This window comes from Cyprinus carpio, chromosome B5, assembly GCF_018340385.1.
Source record: "Cyprinus carpio isolate SPL01 chromosome B5, ASM1834038v1, whole genome shotgun sequence".
In the NCBI taxonomy this organism is placed as follows: Eukaryota; Metazoa; Chordata; class Actinopteri; order Cypriniformes; family Cyprinidae; genus Cyprinus; species Cyprinus carpio.
In genome coordinates, this window is record NC_056601.1 from 13,189,765 (window position 1) to 13,203,947 (window position 14,183).

The 14,183-nt window shown below is 37.1% G+C and overlaps 1 protein-coding gene across 14 annotated transcripts in view; it reads left to right on the plus strand.

The window, feature by feature from the left end:
* ncor1 (nuclear receptor corepressor 1) overlaps positions 1–14,183 on the plus strand; it is an 87,618-nt gene that overhangs the window by 551 nt on the left and 72,884 nt on the right. For 9 of the 14 annotated variants that reach the window (XM_042724458.1, XM_042724464.1, XM_042724462.1 and 6 more), the window contains exons 1-2: positions 53–410; positions 10,385–10,592. In XM_042724458.1, the coding sequence (XP_042580392.1) occupies positions 10,485–10,592 (108 nt within the window). In that variant the 5' untranslated portion in view covers positions 53–410; positions 10,385–10,484. Of the gene's footprint in view, positions 1–52; positions 411–10,384; positions 10,593–14,183 lie in introns of those variants that run through there. The other 5 variants (XM_042724467.1, XM_042724468.1, XM_042724474.1 and 2 more) reach the window with 2 other exon arrangements.

Below are 14,183 nucleotides of genomic sequence, written 5' to 3' on the forward strand. Positions count from 1 at the left end.
TTTCCTGTAATTCTTGTATAACAGTAATATACGGAGATAGAGGATTGGGTGGGGTGAAGGCCGCCTGTGGGGAGAGTTTGAACGTCACACCGTTTCATCCTGTTTGCTTGCTTGAGAAAAACTCTTTCACTTCGTCTCCTCAGGTGCACCAGAACTGCGCAAAATGCAAGCCACTGGGCATTCAACAAGAAGAAACCGGTACACTTGTGACGCATGTTAATTTCTGGCGCAGAATCATATAGAAAGCGACTTGAATTTGTATCAGCGACTCAGTGAGGACAAATAACTAGCCTGTGTTTGAAGTGTGTGAGTGCTCGCGCAGTCTCACTGCCGACGAATTACATTACCGCACGTTTGATCCGCACAGACTCACCTTTCAGCGCTTATTGGGGTGTCTCTGAGGACATGAGGTGAGTGTATTATTTAATGTGAATGTTTTGGCCGCTTTGTGGTGAATTACACGCAGGCTAGTGAGAGCTGAGCGCTTATGCTCAAGATGGCGACGCGGGATTGAATGCAAAGGTGAAACATTCAGCTAACGGCGCTTTCCCTTAGACTCTTTACCGTCTCATTCTGCACTATATATTAATTTAGCTGCTCTCTTTTGCGTTTGACTTGCATCTGTTTAGCCAAGGCATTTATGTTATGTATGTGGTTTCCGGTTTAATAGTTTTCAGTAGCTTCCTGGCTAACGCCATTAATGTGAGTTTATACCACAGCCTGGAGTTTACAGAAAATCATCACTTATAAAGTCAGCTTTTTCAAATAACACATGAGCTGCGACTTCTCATACATGTGTTATCCTGTTCTTGCATGTAAAACACTAAACAGTCTGTAAATTCATGCTTGAAACGAGAATAACAGAGTGCTGAATGTGAAACCTGCTGCATGTATGTGTCAGTTTTGTTGCCTGGAAATTACATAAAGTTTGGACTTGTGCACCTATATATGTTTCACAACTAATGACCGTTCTTTGCAACATTGTCTGTTAGGGAGTAATGTTGTAATTATCAACCTTAAAGATCACACACGCTGATAACACATGACATGCTTGGAAGAAAGTATCTGTAAGACAAAATGTTTAATACACGTATATCTATATATTTATATATTGCCCTTCTTCCCCTTTCAGTTTAGCACTCCTATACACACTTAATGCATAGGAGCTGAATTAGTTTGCTCTCACAGTGGGTTCATAATGGGACACCTATATTAATGGGAAAGTACCTTCCAGCATTTTAGTTCCAACCACCAACCCCTCATGACTGGTTAGTAGGGGTTGGCGATATGGCAAACATATCATATCACAATTTTTTTTTTAAAGATTCATGATTTTATCACGATTCTTTGTCATGTTGGTTTTACTATTTTGGAAGTTGTCTGAACAGTACAGTCAAACTAATTTCCCTTTTTAAAAAATAAACAAACAAAGCCTTTCAAGGTAACAAAGTAAAAAATATAAAAAGATTGGCAGATATTTAGGCCAAAATGTGCGAAGATGAAAATCTTTGTCAATTTTTTTTTTTATCTTTGTTATTAAAAAATAAGAACAAAGATACACATTACAAATAAACATAATACGAATAAAACAAACAGTGCTTTATTTTTCAGGCACAGTAGGTGTATTTAGCAGTATTGAATTAACAAATATAAAAAGTGAAAAACTATATACTTATACACTGTATACATCAATTGTACATTGATTTTTATGAGAGCAACTGTATTAAAGTTCTTCAGTCAAGAGCAGTGAGTGAGTTTTCTCTTTGTGTTTTGTTGTTTTATTGACATTAAAAGAATAGTTCACCCAAAAATGGAAAATCTGTCACCTGAATGAGATTCTTTTTTTTCTGTTGAACGTAATATTATTAAATTGAATGGGGACCAGCTACTGTTTGATTACTCGTAATATCTTAGTTTGTGTTTGGGACAATAAAGCAATTATTACAGGTTTGGGAAAACATGTAAGTAAGTAAATAATGACAGAATTATAATTTTTGGGTGAACTATCCCTTTAATGACAAGCGGCAGCATGTTTAGTACTGTCCCTTTAAGAGCTGCACGCATATAATATACAGGCACGCACACATTTTTCTCTCAATTGTTTATTTTCACTTTAGACATAAGCAATTGTGTTTATATGTAAACCTTGTGTGTTTTTGACATTATTAGCGCAATCAGATGTGATGCATAACTTAGTTCAGTAATTAGGTGCTATTTGACAGGCTTTTAGTGTGCGAGTGCTTCAGGTGTACTTACTGGAAAAGCACATCAGAACAGCACGCATATGAAATGTTTAACTGGCAAGGCTTTAAAGCAAATAATGTACTTTTGTACATTATTGCAAATAAGTGCAGTGTCCTGTGAGTAACCACTCTACCGCTGAGTTAACACTGATGTGAATGTATTTCGCGTTGTACAGTAGATGGATACTGCGGCGCCAGAACTGCAGCTGATGGAATAGCACGAATCAAGATATTTCTCCAAAAGCAGATTGTAGAGACATTTTCACTGTCCATGATCGTCTGGTTAGTAGAGTGTGAAAGGTACTCTGATGAGATTGAGGGTAACATGTTGGTGCCAACTTTTGTTGTTGGTGAGTGTCAACTTCTGGCATGTCTTAATGTCGATTAGCATGCAGAAACCCTGTGAATGAGGTTTCATCACTTTTCAGACATGTTAATTACGGTAGACTGCCATTAAAGCAGAAGTTCACAGTAGGCATGTGCATAACTGCATATGATAAAAAAAAAAGTTGCTGTCATTCACACTTACAGCCCAGACTTTGTACTGTTCTGTTCAAGGTGACAGACCCAGGTTGATTTGCCTTAAGTGTGTAATAATTTATAGATGACTTCCAGAGCAATGCTGGTTGGACGATTATAAAACACCTCTCTCTATCTTGACCCTGCAGAAGAACCCAGCTTTGTTTGCGGCGCCACTTGAGCTGAAATAGGCTTGCCATCAGGAGAGATACAGTGTGCCTGTAAAGAGTGCCAGGCCTGTTTTTTTTTCCATTTCTCAATGCAGTTGGTTTTATAAGCGTTGGCTAATGTGCTGGCTGAGGTACAGTGGAGTGGAACATAGGACGTGAAATCTGTTATGCTGCCATGTCTGTGGCCAAGTGTGGCACAGTAATGCTAGTGAGCAAGCAAGCACCGGAAAATACTCAGAGGCAAGCTGCCACGTTGACTCTGAATTTTGGAGAGGTTTCATTCCTATTGTGACTAGGGATGTGCCGATCTGATATTCATATCGGGTATCTGCTCCGATACTGACATTTTTTGTCGGCTCGGGTATTGGACAGAGAGGGCCGATCCATATCCGAGATTGTGCGTATTATTCTGTGTTACTTCTGAAGCCATACAATAGCTTAAAGGGTTCAATTTTGTCAATAATCACTTACCCCCATGCTGTTCCAAACCCGTAAAATCTTCGTTCGTCTTCGGAACACAATTTAAGATATTTTGGAAGGAAGTTCAGCCTTTAAATCCTGGTCGCATTCGTTTACAACAGTCAGCTCGGTAAAGCTCTCTCCAAGACTATTCTGTATTCCTATTATTATACTTGATTTGTAAATAAATGTCTGTGATTTTGCAAAAAGGACTTTATTTTCTTGCTGGAGTTTAATGTTGTTTTGTTACTTGTTACCGGGTGTCTGTGAGAACAAAACACGGGCATCAAATTGACTGTAAATTGTTTATAACGCGCACAGTATTTGATATTAAAACAAAAGGCTAAATAACTGTTGCACAGATATAATACACTGCGCATCAATTTCTCCTCTCTTTTAATGCAAAGCGCTGTGTGCTGTGACTCCGTGTTGCTTCAAGCGCATCATTCTGCACTGTATTTGTTTTGTCCTATCAAATCTATCATATGTTGTTGCCTTATTAAAAAATATGCTATACATTTAAAAGAAATGTATTTTAATTTGATAGTGTATATACTTATATATAAATACATTCATGAATGTTTATCATTAATGGATTTTATAATACAAATAGCAATGTGTAACATATTGCCATATTTAGTGCAACACTTTTATTTTTCACTAAATGTTTGGATTTCTGAATTTCTTGTGCACTGAGTTTTCTAGAATAACTTTTGCTGCCTAGTTTGACATTTTTGTCATAGATTATGAATATACATATATTCTTTCATGTTTATTGTTTATTTTTATTTATAATGAAGTAGTCTGTATTTAGTAGATTGTGAAAGAATGATTATCAGTTCCACACACAGAGATAAATAAATTCTACATTTATTTAAATGGAAAAAAAATTCACTGGTATCGGCTAATACTGAACCCTAGGTATCAGAATCGGTATCGGAGGTGAAAAAGGCGGATCGGAACATCCCTAATTGTGACTTTTAAATATCCTCTCACTCCTCCGTCTTGATAAAATTTTGTTGTTTTAAATTATCTGATGACGAGGCTTTTTTTATTTATTTATTATTTTATTTTTTTATGCAACCTCTTAATTTTTCATAAAAAAAAAAATATATCATAGCTGGATTTTCTGGTCCAGACCTTCATATCTGCCTCCAATACACAGTTTTTTTTTCTTCAAGAAAAGACCATTGACACATTTTAATTGGAGAGGAGAATCATGTCACTGTTCTCCTGATTTCAAATCTGGGTGTTTCAGAAGGGTAAAAAAGAATAATTAATATTTTAACGAGTTAATTTTGAGTTTTGAAGCTTGAAATATATCGTCGCTGCCCGATGAAACTCACGTATGTCCAAAACGGTTACTTTTCAGGAAGTGAAAAAAACACCGTATTTCAAAAGCAGTTGAATGTAGCGTTGTCATACTTGGTACGGCATCTTTACATGTAACCATATCCTTGCCAGTGTAATGATATAATCCACATTTGACCAAAATTGAGTTTAAATGGACATACGTGCATATTTTACAGTAACGGTGGTCGATACGCGTTCTTCCGATCATTAATTAGAATGGCCAAGTCGCATTTCATATTGACAGATGAATACGCTCAGTTTATTAAATAGCCTACGTCTTAGTTTACTAAATACGCTTAGTTTATTTAATATTAATTATACATTTATTAAATGTCTCTTGCAAACTATGAAGGGACAATGAATCAATACACTGACATGGTAATGCTAGACAGATACTTTGTTTGCACAGTCCTACCGTATTTTGTCACTCCTAGACGTACGTCTGGCGTCGGGGGGAAACGTTTACCTCGATGAAGGAAAGTCATTGTCTCACCAGGCTATGTTTATTTGGCAATGTATTGCAGAAAAGAAAAGTGAAACTTCACGAGACCGGCGAGATGCTTCCACAGGGCGGGAGATACGCGGCGTGATTGACAGCTTTGACACCAAATGGATATACGTGAAAATCAGATGACATGATTTCACAACATTTCATTGGCCATTTAGATATGTGAAGCATACTGTATACGGAAATGAACCTGGACATTCAATCCGTCGAAAAATATCAAAATCGGCAAAATGGACATACGTGGTTTTCATTGGACAGCGACGATATTTTTATTGAGTGACCTCTTATATGTGTAAATATCAAGAACATTTTGATTCTCCATCTCATGACCCATTTAATAGGAATAGTTCATTCAAAAGTGCTGTCATCATTTAGCTCACCCCCATGTTGTTCTAAACTTGTGACTTTCTTCTGTGGAACATAAGAGAAGATATTTTGAAGAATATTGGACAGCATTAGCTATTAATTGTATGAAGGAAACAACACTGAGACGTACTGCAGAAGAAGGTAAGTTTTGTGATTGAATTTTAATTTTTGGGTGAACTATCCCTTTAAGATTGGCCAGCAGAGAGACTCCCTCTGGGCGAGTTTACCATTTAATGCTGATCTATGTTGATCCTCCTCTTCCCTAATGTAATCTTGACCATCTAAACTGATCTCAGATCATTAATAAAGTTAAGTTTATACAGTAAGCTTCTCCAGCGCAAATGACTGTGGATCTTTCAGTATTATTATTATTATTATTATTATTATTATTATTATTATTTTTTATTTTTTTATTTATTTTTTTTTTTAAGAGTTTGTCTTTGCTTGACACATAATGTCCAGAATAGGGATAGTGATTCTTCTCTATAGTGGTGTTGATGGGGCCAAATGATATCAGTGGGACAGATGTTTCTGACAAATCCTGGATTTTTCAGGTAGTGGGAGTGTCATGCTTTCTGTCTGCTCTCCTGTGCTGAATTTAGCTTTTGCCCAGTGTTTCATTGTCAGGTTTAATTTATAAATGATGTTTCAGTTTTTGGTGAACGCTGCCTCAGTGCTAGTTTAGTGCTATTCACTTTGTGAATAGCTTTTGATTCAGCCTGAGACATATTTTGTGGGGAAGTGATGACATAAAGTTATATTTATGGCATGAATGGACGCAATAAGATGGAGGTGCGTGTTGATGAAAGAATGACAAACAGGTATAAAAATGAAGTGTAGACATATCAAACAATATGTCTGCTGTATCTCCTTCTGATTAGGCCGTGTTCTTGCTCAGGCTCTGACAGATAAGCATTTGGAAGTGTGTATGGAAAATCCCATCCGCACACACTCTGAACGGAGGACCAGTCGGCCCACTCCAGTCATGGATATTCCTGCAGACTGATTTGGATATGCAAACAGACTCACTTGTTGGTAGATGGGACAGAGGTCTTGAGTGTGTATAGAAGCATTATCCGTGATCTCTAAAAGGCAAATAACTGCTCTTGACCTTTTGACCTGATATGAAAGGGTCTTCGCGAAACACACTAAATATTTATTTTGAGGATATACAAAAAAAAGAAAAAATTCTAGCTAATAGGGCTGTGTATTGCCAAGAATCTGGCGATATGATACGCATCAGGATACAGGGTTTGTGATACGATATGTTGCAATACATTGCGATACTGTAAGCAAGGCGATATATTGGGATATTTCTTATTTTAGTAATAGGATATATTTTTAGGAAAGCAGTCATTAAGAACACACCACCATATGCAAACCTTAGCAATAAATAATTAAATAAAAATTATTTAACCATAACACAGTGGGATCTGCATTTGCAATAATCAGACCCTGTAACATTCAACGTTATTGAACCACTTTTTGTGCAGTATGAGTAAAGGGGGAAAAATGAAAGTGCTTGCAGGATCCTTTAGTTAAATATATAATATGTGTAAAATTGATTTTTATTAAAAGACCATATATTTTTAGACCCTGCTTTAAAGGTTCACAGTTTAAGTTTACCATTGTAACATACAATGTCATAATGACATTTTGATCTGAAAAAAAAATTACAACTGATTAATATCAATGAAAAATAAAGTGCTAACAGGATTCCTAAACAATAAAGATGTTGAACCTTTCCCCTTGGATTTCACAGGTTTTTCAATTTGTATTTATGTTCCGCGTGAAATTGCCGAAACCGCGATGAGACACGGCAAGCGGCGGAACTGAGGCAGCGCCCGTTCCACAGTGCCATGGTGGACGTTACCACAGAAGCCCAAATGACAGCACACTTCAGTTTTGTACACCGAAACAATTTTTTTATCCTCCATTACTAGCAGCGAACTACATTAACGCCAACATTAGTGGCGTGCCTTAATGCTAGTATTTCTTGTCACTCAGGATTTGTTAAGAGATGAAGACTGCCATCTAGCGGTCGCGATGTAAAACTCAAAACGAAACAACTGCCATGAATCTTGTATGATTTTTTTTTTTTTTTTTTTATAAATATCGATATTCTGATTTTGAGAATCGATACAGTATCGCCACACAAAATATCACAATCCTAATGTGTATCAATGTTTTCTTACACCCCTACTAGCTAATAGTTAAACCAAATGGTAATACATGCACATGTATGGTTCAGCGTTTGCTCTGATGTTAATGCATTGACTTGAATAGAGGAACAGAAGTTGGAATAGCCCAGCTGTTATTGGGTTTACAGGTTTTCCATGATAATGGAAAACTTGTGGATTGTGCTTCCAAAGGCTTCTGTGGTTTACTGTAGCATCTTCTGTTGTTGCACTTTGCTGGTGTGTGTCGTGTGTCAGGAGGGGTGGTTGCTGTCCAGTCGCGGATAGCACTGGCACTGAGCATAATGTCAACAGGTGTGCTTTCTCAAGACATTACATCTGAGTCAGCAAATGCTGTGCACATGTCCATGTTACCCTTAGATTGCATTTAGGGTTTAACAGAAAAAGCATGAAAATGAGCCATCCTTTTGTTTCTGTCATTCATGTCTACTACATACTCTTGTAATATGCGGGCATCACGCATAATTCTACTGATTCCTGCAGTTCCTGCGCTTGTAATGCGGGAAATTCCCGCAAATATTTCAATGTGAAAGACGCTTGCGACAGATGATGGAATGTATCATTTGCACGTGCGTTTGAGTCTTATCATTTTAAACATTCAAGTGCTCAATTCAGTACAATTCAGAGACCCTTTCTGTGAGCCGCCTCACACCCAAAGCGCGTGCACACAGAGACGCATCTGAGAGCGCGCACCTTATTGCGCAGTAGTATTTGTAATTTGAATTTGGTGAATGGGAGTTCTTTTGTTGTGTTATAAGCCGGACTTGGGGTGCTTTTACTTTTACGCTCGAATTCGCAATCTTGTTGTAACATTTTACAAGAAAAGATAATTATCTGTATCTACACACCTTTCACTTTAAGACTAAAACAAAAGATGGATTCATTGTTATTCTTAATTAAAAAGCACAACAACAATAAAACTGTAAGATACAATGACAAACTAGCTTACAAAATGTTTACTAACCAAAACTAATAAGATGAGGCATGGCATACACCACATGCTGTATTATATGCTACCCAGTAATTACAGAACGTTTAGCAAACACTGAGGAATCAAATAAAAGAGCCTCCATGGGGTAACGTGAGGTAAACAGCAAAGATAACAAGCTTTTCAAAATGAAAACAAAAAGAAAAGTAAAATTAAACTTGTTGTCGGTGACTGCTGCATGTGTTTTTCCCACAAGAATACAAACATGTTCACTTTCTCCAGTTTAAGAAGTGGTCTTTTACTTTACTGTAGCATGAAAACCATCCATCGTTTCCTAAATATTCGCTTAATTTTTGCTGCGTGCACCTTCGCGCTCGTGCTGACACGGCAAGTATAAATCAGGCTCTACACTCGAAGCGCGACGCAGTTCAAACGAGTAACGCGGTTTCGTTATGCTTTCAGTTTAGTTTGCTGTTTAATGTTTCTAAAAAACAACAGAAATGGCAGCACTTATGAGTTGAATAACGCGGTGGTCACGCCAGTGTGACCGTTCACTAAATTTAGTGGCACAGGCATTTCTGTACCTGAATATTACTGTTAAACCTACCTGAAAAACTTAAAGCACAGTTCATTTTAGTTGTATCTTGTTATTGTATTTGTTTGTGCCATTGCTTGTCATTAATCTATTCTTATTTTATTACTTACTGTTTACTTGTCTTTTTTAGTTAAAATAAATTAAATTCAGAGTTTGAAAGTTTTTTTTAAGTATCTTCCTCACAACATTATAAATTGTAAAACACAAATACACTGGGTGACAAAACATTTAGGTTGGATGATTGTAGTTTAAAAATGTCTAAAAAAAAAAAATACCCTAACTCCCCCCTCAAATTAACCCCCCCCCGCCCTGAAAATGAAAATGCTACTTGGCTTGCTCTCATATTGTTCCAAACCTGTATGACTTTCGTTCTTCTGTGGACCATACAGTGCAAGTCAAAAACTGTTCTCCCGAAAATCATCTTATGTGTTCCACAGAAGAAAGTCAGTCATAGAGGTTTGAAATGAGATGAGGTTTATAATATTAAAATTAGAGTATTTAATATTAGTAAAAATTTAAATTAGTGTGTTCGGTAATTGCTATTAAATATTGCTGTGAAATTTCACTACTGTTGTTATTGAGTACTGAAATTTGGAATCCTTGATTTGTGAAGTATGTGAATTTTTTTTTTATTAGCCTAAAAATAATTAAAAAACAACAGCAGAAAGGCAAAGTCATGGAGCATTGAGTCATTCTTGAGAAGACAGATGCCACATGATGCGGTCCTTTTCTTTGATGTGCTTTGTGTCGAAATATTAACATCATTACAAATCTCATGGGCTTGATAAGAATCAAAATGTCTTTTGTTAGTTTCAGGAAGCCAGAACTTTTTTTCTGGAAAACCAAGCAGAACATTTGCATAGCAATCCTGTGAAACAAAGCATGTTTCGTCAATAGAAATGGCTGCCAATTGGTCGCACATTGTGATCTGAGACCTTTAAAAACTTGCTTGGTCATGGAAAGAGTTTGTACTCAAGACTCCTTCAGAATATTTGGCTCTTGAAATGTTCTGATGTTTCCTCCTATTTCTCTCTCTCTTCCTCAGGTGGTTTAGCAGCACAATCATGCCAACGTTGAGCCCGTGATTGAGTAGCAGTGCTCCAGGCCCCGTCTGAGCCTCCAGCACCCCACCAGACAGCTGCAGCATGTCTAGTTCAGGCTTCCCCCCCAGCCAGGGGTCCTTCAGCAGCGAGCAGAGCCGCTACCCTCCTCACTCAGTGCAGTACACTTTCAGCTCCACACGCCACCCGCAGGTCAGTAACACACACACTCCTACCTGCACCACACATTGCGCTGCCTACAAACCACATAACAAGAATGCTGCTAAAGTAGAACTATAAATGCAACTTTGCTGTTCCTGTGTCAGTCACACTTTGTACTTGTTAATTTTTGTGTATACAGTGCAGATCCTGAACCATTAGACTTGATCCACCTATTCTTTGTAACAGAGCAGTCCTAAATATTGCTGTAAGCAGCCATTACACATCCTTAGTTTAACGAGAGCTAATGAGAGAAGTTTATAAACAGGAAAAGAACATAACATCCTCTGTTTAGCCTGAAATGTCAATACCTGGAGTAGGATGTTAATACCAACAACCGTTGTGTTTTAAACCCACATTAGTTTTAGACATGAATTTATCCTACGGTCTCTTTTCCTCCGCTCTCATTTCCTCTCTTAAAGTGAGATGTATGTGAGAAAAAGGTTAGCTACTTCACACAGCTTAACTCCTTTCTCCTAACAACCAGACCAACCCACTTAATTGTTCACCTCTGTATAGCGAGTGCTGTGTCATGGGGCGTTCACACGTACAGAAGTTTTATTGCTAGAGTGAATTTGAAAAGCATTTCTACTGCTCGATGATCTCAAGTTATTAATGGGCCCACCACCTTTGAAAATATGACCTCAGATGGGATGCATTGCTGATGTAATGAGAAGTTCAGTCCACTTGTTGAGTTGAATTAGATTCAGACCCCACAGAATAGCTGTTTGTAATGCCTTATCAAACAATAACATGTTACTTAATACAGCAATTTTTATACTTAAAATTTATATAATTTAACGTTTACGCAAGGGATAAGCTAAGCTAGCATTTGGTTGCCAAACCTAAAGTTTTGATTGGAATACACTACATGATTGTATACATACAGTGTATTCACAATATACAAATTAGGCTTTTAATGATTTAATGAAAAATTTTAAACTGCATTTTAATGTATAGAAACATGGAAAGCATTAGAAACTTAGTATCTAAAAAATAAAATTATATAAATTAAAGAAAAGTAGTATCTAAGTTGTATAATTATGTTAATAAGATAGATAAATGTTTCATCATATATCCTGCACAAAGGCCCTGTTTACACTCGGTATTAAGATGCATTTTGGTCGATCGGATCACAAGTGGACAATGGAGACACATACCTGTTTACAACTGGCATTTTAATCCATCTGTTCTGTCCACTTTCGACTACTTCTGACTCCACCCTCCCCCCCATGGTTCTGATTACGTCAAGAGGAGGGTAAATGGGCTGATCCCTCTGTCTGCGTCAAAACACGAGCGGGAAAGCTAAAGTTATCACGCACTAATATTATGGCTGCTTGTACTTACTGCTGTTGTTTCTTTTTTTTTGTGCGCAAAGAAAAAGTATTCTTGAACCACTGATGTCACATGGATTATTTTAACAATGTAGTTGCTATGTTTTTGAGCCTTGATCGTGTAAGGATCCTTGCTGTCTATGAGAGGGTCAGAGAGCTCTCGGAGTTCATTAAAAATATCTTAATTTGTGTTCCGAAGATGAACAAAGGTCTTAAAGGTTTGGAACGACATGAGGGTGTTTTTTATCACTATTGGAGCATAATGACCAATATTTATGAGGTAGTTGTTGTCAGATTTCATTGGTGATTTCAAATGTGAAATTTAATCGTAAGCTTGGTGAACAGTTTTGGAGAATTTGATGTTTCCCCATTCATAGAGATAGGAGCTGCACTTGCATGCCCAAAAGGTGTTTCAAAGATGCCTGCCGAGTGACATGACTTGCCTTAAAGGGACTTTGATGTCATGTCCAGGGCTTTGTACTAATATACTTGATTTCTTACCTTGTCTAACAAGCACAGACTGTGAAAATACTGAATTTGCAAGATATAAAGACTGATACCTGTGAGAGATAATATTTCTATAAAATAGCCTCTGTGCAGTGTGACCAGTGATATCTAAATTGTCAACAAATCACTTGCGTAGACTGTCATTTACCAAAAAAATAAGATAAATAAAAATAGACTAACAATGTTTTCTGTAACAATAGAGTGACCAGCCTGCAAAACAGGGGATACTCCACCCCAAAATGAAAATTTTGTCATAAATCACTTACCCCCATGTCGTTCTAAAAGCTTCATTCGTTCTAAAAGCCCGTAAAAGCTTCATTCGTCTTCAGAACACAATTTAAGATATTTTGGATGAACCTGACTGTCCCATAGACTGCCAAGTAAATAACACTGTCAAGGTCCAGCAAAGTATGAAAAGCATCATCAGAATAGTCCATCTGCCATCAGTGGTTCACTCGTAACGTTATGAAGTGACGAGAATACTTTTTTTACGCGAATAAAAAATAAAAAAAACGCCTTTAGTCAACAATTTGTCTCCTCTGTGTCTCTCCAAATCAGCGTAGCGCTATTTTGGCAATCTGAGCAGTACGCAGGCAGCGTATGCTCTTCAGTGTCAGCCGCGACACAGGATGCAGTGTTTTCTTTCAAATCGAAGCGTAAATATATGTAGAAAATGTATCCTTGTGGAGTTGGCTGACACAGAAGAGCGTACACTGCCTGCGTACTGCTCAGATTCACCAAAAAGTATTCTCGTGTTTTATTCGCGTACAAAAAGTATTCTTGTCGCTTCATAACGTTACAGTTGAACCACTGATGGCAGATGGACTATTCTGACGATGCTTTTCATACTTTTCTGGACCTTGACAGTGTATTTTACTTTTGGGTGGATTATCCCTTTAAATTTATGGGCTCACGTACCTTTCTCTGCATGAATTCTGTTGTTTTCTTGGTCTCAATGTAACATTTGGCTGCTAACCAATAATTTATTTTGTAAACAAAGCTTTGTACTTCACTAGTGTCCTAATAATTATGTCAAAAACATTAATATGTGCCAAAATGTGTTTTGCTGTACCACCCTGGAGGTGCTCCACCAGCGCCGTTGTCATGCTAACTAGCACAGCCCTAATTAAAAGGCATAAATGAATGTAATATGACATTTATAAGCAATTTTGTTGGATTTTTACTAGAGGTGCTCTGATCAGGATTTTTGAGGCCGATCGCCAGTGTGCTAAAGTAGTGTTTTTCTGTGCGGTTAACTGTTTGTATGTTTTTAAAGCCTTATTTTTATCATGTTGAATTATTTATAGTAATACTTCAATCAGGATTTTTAGACATTTATACAGGGCCTGAATTTCATTTTAAAAAGGGAGGGGGGTGGGGGGGGTGGATTTCCCTCTTATAGGTGACTCTTGTGAGAGGGTTTTTTTTTTTTTTTTATTTGGAGTGGAGGGGAGCATTTTTTAGACATTTTTTCAAAAATATACATTTATCTCACCTAAATGTTCAATCATGAAGTGCATTTTTGTTTTTACACTTTGCACAATAGCTTACACACAACACAACACAGTTTCTTAAGGACTGGCAAAACATTTAAACTACTTTTCTTACATTATCACAAACATTCTAAATTAAAACTTACCACTAACAGAAACACTCAGCTCTACTGCCTTTTCTTTTGTATTTAAATATTTATTACAAGCAATCCTAAGGGTCATAAAGAACTTTGTTTTCCTACCTCCACACG